The sequence below is a fragment of the Vipera ursinii genome, assembly GCF_947247035.1.
Source record: "Vipera ursinii genome assembly, chromosome: 2".
Lineage (NCBI taxonomy): Eukaryota > Metazoa > Chordata > Lepidosauria > Squamata > Viperidae > Vipera > Vipera ursinii.
Genome location: NC_139513.1, coordinates 170,183,819 through 170,193,101, shown reverse-complemented (window position 1 = coordinate 170,193,101; position 9,283 = coordinate 170,183,819). Strand labels below are relative to the sequence as shown.

Sequence of the window (9,283 nt, the reverse complement as noted above, 5' to 3'; positions counted from 1 at the left end):
TTTATATATGATTGTTTCTATATTATATTTATGTATTGAGCTAATAATAATGTTGCGGAGTGACATAATCAGGCTTAAGCAAGAGTCAGTCTCTGACTTGTAGGGTTTTTTTCAGGATACTTTCCACTTGCAACTGGATCAAAATTTTGCATCCACTTACCTTATATCAAACTCATTTGAGGTTTTGCTGGAGAGATTGGTCTTTATGCAAAATTGGGGGGGGATCAGGTTTTCCCCAAACTTCTTTTTCTGATAACAATGTAAAATGGACGTACGGTCACTATGCATACTCTTGGCAAAAATGCTAAGAGAAGCGTTTTTTCTGTGGTTCTGCTTCCTTGTCCTTGAGTGTTGATGGGGGAGATTAACTTATTTATGGTGGGTTGGAAAAGAAGAAAGAGCTGGCAGACAGACAGACAGAATGATTAAAGTCATCTCTAAAGGGAAGAAAGTAAATAAGGGGAGGGTGGACCTGTGGCATCCAGTATAACCCCCTTCTTCTAATCCTGGACTGTTTTCAAATTACAAATCAGACACTGGAGGGGTCATTTTGAAGCACATGAAAAGATTAACATACTATTATAGATCAAGAACCTCTTCTCAGAAAAAGCCTACAAATCCCAGCTGTCCCTAAGTGTGTGAGACAACCTCACTATGTTGCATTATTATTTTACTGCAACCCTCACCCCCAGCAGAGATTTTGCATTGGGTCCTGCTCACCAAAAGATTGTCTACTTCAGTTGAAACTGGATGGCTCTAATAATCAAATCAGTCTGCAAATCTTATGTTCTGCTTTCAGGCCACTGGGATATGAAATTAAGCTGCAAATGCTTATGGCTTTATTTGGGAGTTACTCCAATTGACAGGGTTTAAGTGGTTTTTAAAGTCTGTTTTCAATTCTGTATTGGGCTGTGGCACAGCTTCTCCTTTATTATAGTATTATTACCTTGATCCTCCTCCAAGGAGTTCAGATGGCGTAAATGGTAACCTTGCAACAACCCTTTGAGGCACATCAACCTCTGAGAAACACCTGCTAGGATTTGGACTCAAGTCTGCCTGTCCAAATCCGTGACTAGTAAGAACATTTTTTGAGATTCAGAACAGTATCAGATTATTACCTATCCATCTATCTTGCAGAAATAGGTGGGCATTTCAGCAAGTCGCTAAATTGCAATGGAACATTAGATTCCAGGAGGGTTTTTTTTAGTGATAATTATACAGCATCGCTTAGCAAATCTAGGTCTGCTTCCTGTTTTAATTCTCTTAAGAATATGGGGTAGAAAAGCATATACTTAATTTTTCTCTTCAGGAGACAATTGATAAGCTTCCAGCTGATGCTATCTTTGATAAGGAAGGGCAGACTTTACAGGACGTTTTTATGTGTCTCTTGGTGTGATTACAGTTGCCTGGAGATGTTTCTCACTCCTTAGTAGACAACTAAGTAAACAACAATGAGATTGGAAAATTATCTTCCTGGTACAGTGAAGAGCAATAACTCAGTTACTGTAAAGTTAAGCCTCTTGGGCTGACTTTATTATCCTCTAGTTTGCAAAAGCTTATAGCAGTCAAATTGTATCAGGGCTGAACTGGGCAAGTAGAGGGAATGAATAAACCTTTTTTTGGCTACTGTGTAGACAAAGTTTGGTGTCTCCTGTAGCTAGGACCAATAGGGGATGTTGGGTTTTTTTGTTTTTGTTTTTGGTCTATCCCAGCGGTAGGCAACCTCGGCTCTTTTATGACTCATGGACTTCAACTCCCAGAATTCCTGAGCCAGCCAAGCTGGCTCAGGAATTCTGGGAGTTGAAGTCCATGAGCCAAGCTGGCTCAGGAATTCTGGGAGTTGAAGTCCATGAGTCATAAAAGAGCCGAGGTTGCCTACCCCTGGTCTATCCTAAAGAGAAGAACTGTGGAACAGAGAAGCAAGAGGGGAAATGACAACAACTGGAGAAAGGGGGAAATTGCCTCCAAGGACCTGGAGCATGATAGGGAAAAAAAACAACATCAACCAGTTGCAGGGATGCCAGAGGAAGGGAAAAGCGGAGTTGGCTAAGTTAATAAGAAGTGACAACAGGCGCGGAGAAAAGACAGGGAAGAGTTTAAAGGCTGAACGGGGAAGGGAAGCAGCCAGCTCGTTCGCTTGACAAAGACGCGCTTCGGGGCGCCGGGCAAGGGAAGCTTGTGCAGTCAGCCGGAGATCCGCGTTCCCGCATCCTGAGGACCTGATCCTTTCTAACCACCATTAGTGGCGCGTACACCCATACAATCAGGCAATGCAGGTGAGCCGCCTCTGCGCGCCTCGACCATTAATTACAGTTATCGGACAGACGTAGCGGGAGAAGGCGGCAGGAACCCAAGCGCCGAAAGCGCGCAGGGAGGGAACGATCCTAGGAGGAGGAGGAGGAGGAGGAGGGAAAGGAAGCTGGCGTAAGAGAAGACTTAAGGGGCGGGCTTTGGGTGGCTGGAGGCGGGGAGAGATCCGGAGACGGCGACTCCTCCCTCCCTTGGGGAAGGGAAAGGCAGCCACAGCCGTAGCAGCGCCCGGGCGGCTCACCTATCTCCAGGTTTCCCCTCCCCCCCCCCTTGCGCCCGGGCGCTGAAGGCGGCGGGATCGGGGCCATGTTCCAGCGCGGATCGCGGCGCCGACGATCCACCCGAGCCGTGAGTCCCCTGTCAAGGGGAGAGAAGGGATCGGGGATGGGAATCGGACCGAAGCAAGCGCCAGCCAGCCTCCGTGGAGGCAGCCGCGGCCCATTCGGAGTTCGAGGGAGGGAGGGAGAGAGGGAGAGAGGGAGGTCGGTCGGAGGAAGAGATCAGAAACGGCACGAGGCGCTGTAATGGGGGGAGGCGGGGAGAAGAGGCGGCGGGGCTGGTCCCGGCAGGGTGTAATTAACTTAATTCCCTTTCCCCAAAGGAGACGCCATGGGGCGGCGGGGTGGGGGGGGGAGCTCAGGTCTGTGTTGTACAGCTGCCGGACGGACTTTCTCACACCAAGCTTTCCAGGGAATCCTCCGGATAAAAGGGAATTTCTCTCCTTCCCCCCAACGCTCCCCGGAGGATGAATGAAAGTGCTCGGGGTTTCGCTGGATTTACAGGGCCAAAAGAGGGCAGGAGCCCAACACCGTGGAAGCAGCTCTTAGGGATGCTGCCACGAAGAATGCTAGGACTGGGAGCAATCTTGGCTCTCTCCGGCTTCTGTTATTTCCCCAGAGATGCCCCAGGGGTCAGCAACCTGAAACAGTGAAAGAGCCACTCGGAACCGGTTCCCTCACAAAAGGAAAAACTGGGAGCCGCATATTTGAATTGATTGGTTGAACTTTTTTAGTCCCACTTTTTTTTTGGACTGCACATAGCAGAGGACTGGGAGCCGCATGTGGCTCCGGAGCCGCGGGTTGCAGACCTGTGCCCCAGGCCCTTGGATAGAGGAGCAAGAGAATTTTCAACCACCCACCACATCCTAACAAGAGAAGGCACTGCTGAGTCTGGAGCCTAGAAAGGTGTCCCTCTAAAATGGGTGATGCCAATTGCCTCAAAGCACGGACAATACAGCAAAACAGACGCTGTATCATCGCAGGAGGGCCACCAAAAGGGAATAAAATGCTAGTTTTTCCAAAGGCAGTTGCCATTATCTCTGGCTGTGCTTTGGAGGCCCATTGTCTTAGCAGGATGTTTTGTAAATCCCAGCTAGGCCGTGTGAAATAGATGGTTGGGGATGCCTGTTGGGTTATAGGTGGTGGTGGGGTTTTTTTGCAAAAAGCGTAATCATCTATTCTCAGGAGTTTTGTCAACATACACCTGAATCAACATAGAACCTATCATGGAAAGCACAGTCCACAGGCTATTTGTAAAATCTTTCTTCTGCTCTTAAACCTAACCATATTAATTAAACATGCTTTGTTTCAGGGGGTTGAAAGGGATGGGGAGGATGAGTGGGGGAGGAAGGCCACAATTCATCAACATGTGGAGGGCCGTAGCATTCCTTATCTCCTGCTTTGAGATCCTGAATTGGACTGACTTAATAAATTAAAAACAAATCTGCAGACTGTAGAAATTCTTAAGGAAAAGGTGGATGATACAAGCATGAAGTTTGTTCACAGGAAGATGGTTATGCATTCTTTCTCTGTAAACGGTCCCTGCATATCTCTAATCTTTACACCTGTGGGCAATACCCAAAAGTGTGCAGTTGCCCATACCGGTAATATCCATATGCTAAGTTCATTAATAAGAGCATATGGAGTCTTTCAGTGAGATTTTTTATCTTGAAGGTGGAAGGTTTTCATAAAATGCCTTCTTGGACAGGCACCGAGGAGCCCAAAGTTTAAGCCCACTCTCAGCTATAGAAGTTCCTTGGTGATTTGAGATAGTCATTCTGTCTCTGTCCAACTTGCTCACAGAACTGGGAGGAAAAATGGGAGGAGGGAGCATGATGTGCACCACCTTGGCTCTGAAGGAAATGTGGGATAGGAATTTAATACATGAATCACAAGCAACAAAAATGCTGCATCTGGGTCCTGGCTGGAGGAGCAAATACCATTAATTTTGGTATTTGTAGGAGGCACAATAAAAGGATAGGGAGAGGCAACTTAACAGTGTAATAACATGTCTAAATTGTTATGAGAGATATTTTAGCTTCCGCTCAATGAGGACCTAGGAGTTAAGCCAAAGGCTTCGTGAAAGAGGTGGGGTTTGAAAGAAGGAGAGGCAGTAACAGGTGTTCACAGAGGCACTTTCAGGCATAAGGGGAAGCAAATGAGCATGGTCCAAGATGAATAAGAAAGCAGGTAACTTTTTAATAGCTTAGAGTGGTTAGTTGACAGCATGAAGATCTTTGCTGGAGAGAGCTTTCAAGCTAAGATTCAGGAGTTTGTGCCAGATGGTGAAGGGCAATGGCCTTTATAGGCTAACTTCTGGTGTGTGATGCAAGTTCTGGTGGCTCACAACTGTCTTTCAGCATCTTGCTTTCATTCCTTATCCTTTGCATGCTTTGCTTGGGTGGTTGTCTCGCTCTGCTGAATGGTTAGATGCTCCAGTGGAGAAAATCCTATAATTGGAGACTCTTGTTTGAGCTTATTGTAGGCACTTGACCTGAGAGTGAGTCAAGAGTCATTTGATGTGTGGGCTGATATGAGGGGGGTCTAGACAGAAATTTCTGGACTTTGCCACTTTTGCTTCTTTCTGGTGGTGAATGGAGATAAAATGGTTAATTCTCTCTCTGCCCTGAGTTCCCTCGTCTAGGACAATCCAAGTTAAGTCCATACTTCTTGTTTTGTCTTGAGGACTGGGGACACAGTAGGTGCTGGGGGCAGCTGAACAAAAATGGTGAGCATCTGTGAAGTTATGCATATGTAGACAGCATTTTCTCTCTGTCATTCCTCTCTCTTGCATTATTTATTTTTTCTCTCCTTTACTGAAGTTTCAGTCTGAGTTTTGGAGCAATGCCTTGGAAGTGGGTAAGACCAAATTTTAGGGTGTAATAGTAGGGATGGGGAAATACAAATGGTGTAGGTAAGAAAGAAAGGCAGTGAGTGAGCAATGCTTTTGTAGAGCTCCGAGCCAATTTTCTGAAAAGCTGTAATTGAGATTTCTATATATCCAAATTCTTAGTGGGTATTTTGCCTTTTCTCCGAACACAGTTTTTGGGTTGTGTTGGGCTATTATGGAGATTATAGAAACAGAGTTATGTGATAGAATAAAAAGGAATCACATAATGCAGGATCCCCAGTCTGGAAGGCAGAGGGGGGAGGTAAAGGTTTCATATTATGTCTGCCCTGGCAGATTTATCAAAGCTTCATCTGATGAACTATATCCTTCCCCCTTGAAATCCCTTCTAAGCTGCAAGCCGCTGGGTAGATATCAGTTAACAGATGTGAGGGGAAAGGAATTATGTTGCTTAGGGATTGCAAGGACTCTAACACAATAGTTGCCCATTCTGTTGAAAAATTGTGGCTGCTGTTGGAGTTTGCTTTTCTTTATAGAAAGTGCAAATATGTGAGCATTGAAGACATTTATTTTTAAGAATCTAAGAACAAAAGTTGAGAGTTGTTTCCCTTTGTCCTCTGATGAAATTAACAACAACTATATAAGGGGCTTTGAGACATGGGCAGAATACTTGATCATTCTGAGGGGTACATTCCTCTGTTCAGAACAGGAAAATATAGTTTCCCCCCCCCCCACAAATCCTAATGGCAGCTTACTGTCAGAATATTTTTTTAAAAAAAATATGTATGTTTAAATGTTTATCGCTTTCTTTCCTTCAATTTGGGCAACCGGGAGGGTGAATGTTAGCCAAGTAGAGATCCCAGTTTACAGGTCTCTTTTCAATTATTATTAAAACTGGTAAGATATACACCGCCATTCTACAGATAGGTAAGAAAAGCATAAAGTGAAGCGCCAGTAGTGAGTTAAACTAATAATTTGAGGCTTCAAGGGGAAATGGATGGTGGATGGATCAGGAATCACCTCCCCCGCCCCCTTTCTTCTTAATTTCACCATTTCTGCCATTCTCTTGGCCTAAGGGTGCAAGTAGGGAATAAACTACTCGAAACCCCTTTTTCCCTGCCCAGTTCAGGCGAGGCTTCATTGAAGTTTGCCTGGGGGGGGGAGGGAAGTGGGAGCGGCTCCCGGCACCTTCTCCCTCTCCCTTCCGAGTCTCTTCCCCCTTCATTCATCGCGCGTTGGCGTGATGAAATCCGTACACGAATAAAGGAGCCAAGATGGACGGAAAGTACCCAAAAGATCGTCCGGGGGAAAAAAAAAAAACTCCCATTCTGCTCTATGCAGTTTCGCAGCTGATGAAGCTCTCTCTCCTCCTCCCTCGCGCACCCGCTCCGGGCTCCTGTCCTCCCGGCCCCGCGCCAAAACTTTCCCAAGGCGCCTTTTGCTGTCGACTTTTCTCAGTCACCTGTAGTGGCAGAAAGCCAACGTCTGGCCTTTTCCTGCCTCGCTGAATACACAGAGCAGGTCGCGGCCTGCGGGCTGCGTTTTCCCCACAATTCCCTGCTAGTTCCTTATTACGGCTTCCTTAGGGTGCCCTTTTCTAGGCCTGTGCAGGAACAGAGTTTTACCCTCAAAGCTCCTCGGTGAGCAATGTCACTGGCTGCCCACAGCTGGCATGGAGGAATAGACCAGTGTTTTTCAACCTTTTTTTGGGCAAAGGCACACTTGTTTCATGAAAAAAATCACGAGGCACTCCACCATTAGAAAATGTTAAAAAATTTAACTCTGTGCCTATATTGACTATATATAAAGTAATTCTCTTGAATAGGAATCAAATAAACACAAAGAAAGTATTTTATAATTACTTTTCAATTTTTCCCACGGCACACCAGGCAACATCTCGCGGCACACTAGTTGTGCCGCGGAACAGTGGTTGAAAAACACTGGAATAGACATGGACACACACACACAAACACACAAACACCATTTTCTCAACAGCCCTGGTTGGTAGTGACAAGGCAAGAGGAGAGGAGTGGGGGGGGGGCCTGCTTTTGAACCAGTCTTGATTCCTGGTGAATGTCTAAACAGGTTCTTGCAGTTTTCTTGGCAAGGCTTTTTTTTTGTTTGAAATGGATTGCTTTTGCTGGCTTCCAGCGGGACTGGGCCAAGGCCTCAAGAGCCCTTATTAAAAAAAAATCCTCCCTGCTTCAAACAGAGCCTGGCCAGAGGTTTTGAAAGCTGGCTTCAGGCCTTCCCTGTTCCTTTTCTGTAAAGTGAGTTTTGGAAATAGGATTCTCCATTTCTAGACCCAAATCCAGTTCTATCTCCAGGTATAGTATAGGTCAGGGGTAGGCAACCTCGGCTCTTTTATGACTCATGGACTTCAACTCCCAGAATTCCTGAGTCAGCTATGCTGACTCAGGAATTCTGGGAGTTGAAGTCCATGAGTCATAAAAGAGCCGAGGTTGCCTACCCCTGGTGTAGGTGGTCCTGGACTTAACGACCACAATTGACCCCCAAATTTCCATTGCTAAGCCAGACAGTAGTTAAGTGAATGTTGCCCCATTTTACAACCTTTCTTGCCGCAGTTGTTAAGTGAATCACTGCAAGTTAAGTTACTAACCGTGGTTGTTTAAGTGAATCTGGCTTCCCCATTGACTTTGCTTGGCAGAAGGTTGCAAAAGATATCACATGACCTTGGGACACCAGCCACCATAAATATATGTCAGTTGTCAAGTGTCCGAATTTTGATCATGTGACCATGGGGGGGGTGATGCTACAAATGGCTGCAGCTGTGAAAAATGGTCATAAGTCAGTGCCGCTGTAACTTCAGCCACTGAATGGTTGTAAATTGGGGACTACCTGTGCATGTTCTGTAGTAAAAGCCTACCTAAAAATATAGACAATTCATTTTAAGTGGGAATTGGTGAACAATGTTTTTTGGGAACCTGGTGGGACTTTTAGGTCGATCCCATGGATGCATCCCCCATCTGTGGATAGAGACAACTGGGATGGTTGGGGTCGGGGAGCATCAATAGATGGCCCCTGGTTGGGTAGATACTGAAAAGTGGGCCTCGGTCAAACTGGTCTTGTGGAGGATTCCTGCTGGTGAATGTATACTGATCATGCTGGCAGGTGGAACGTTGCAGTTAAATAGGAACTGTAGGGTGGAGCCATACTGGGAACGTTGGGAATTGTGACATGGATGCTGTTGCAGTTTCGGTGGTTGATTTCTTGCCTCTCTGTCTCATATCAGCTGCCTGAGTTGGAGGACCCTGACCGGGGCCAACCGTGTCAGGCGTGTGGGGAGCAGTGCCCAGGCTTCCTAGTGCATGGATGGAGGTAGGAGAATGTATTGTCCTTCCTTTGTTCCACCAAGTCCCCCCTCCATGCTCCAAATGGCTTTTCCATGTGTTGTTTGCCTTCCTAAATCTGGCATCAGGTTTCAGTATTCTCGGCTGACATGGTCAGTCGTGGAATATGTAGTCCTAACACATTGGAAGGCACTCAGTTGAAGAGGTCTGATTTTAGCTGCTTGTAAAAACCCCTTTTCTCTCATCTTGAAGCCCATTTTTAACTTGCACAACACACATTACACCTTTCTGTAATTGAAACCCTTACTTAAAAGGTTAGACTGTAGCCTCCATCATCCCATATATTTGCTAACCTAGTTTATCTGGAGGAGAGCAGGCTTGGGAAGATTGTTAAGGAATACCACATATTGCTGCACATGCAGTCAGAAGGGACTTCTGAATAAATATGCTTAGGGCTGCTTGATATGCCTCCCCCCTTTAATTCATTCTGACATCTGCCTTTTGTGCTTATATTATTTGCAGTCTTCTTATTGTTT

The 9,283-nt window shown here is 45.9% G+C and overlaps 1 protein-coding gene across 3 annotated transcripts in view; it reads left to right on the top strand.

The window, feature by feature from the left end:
- Positions 1 to 2,500: 2,500 nt before the first annotated feature.
- The window catches only part of PRICKLE3 (prickle planar cell polarity protein 3), a 28,495-nt gene continuing 21,712 nt past the window's right edge, over positions 2,501 to 9,283 (top strand). Inside the window, exons 1-2 of one of the 3 annotated variants that reach the window (XM_083356729.1) lie at positions 2,501 to 2,658; positions 8,690 to 8,775. In XM_083356729.1, coding sequence (XP_083212855.1) covers positions 2,617 to 2,658; positions 8,690 to 8,775 — 128 coding nt within the window. In that variant the 5' untranslated portion in view covers positions 2,501 to 2,616. Of the gene's footprint in view, positions 2,659 to 8,290; positions 8,776 to 9,283 lie in introns of those variants that run through there. The other 2 variants (XM_083356730.1, XM_083356728.1) reach the window with 2 other exon arrangements.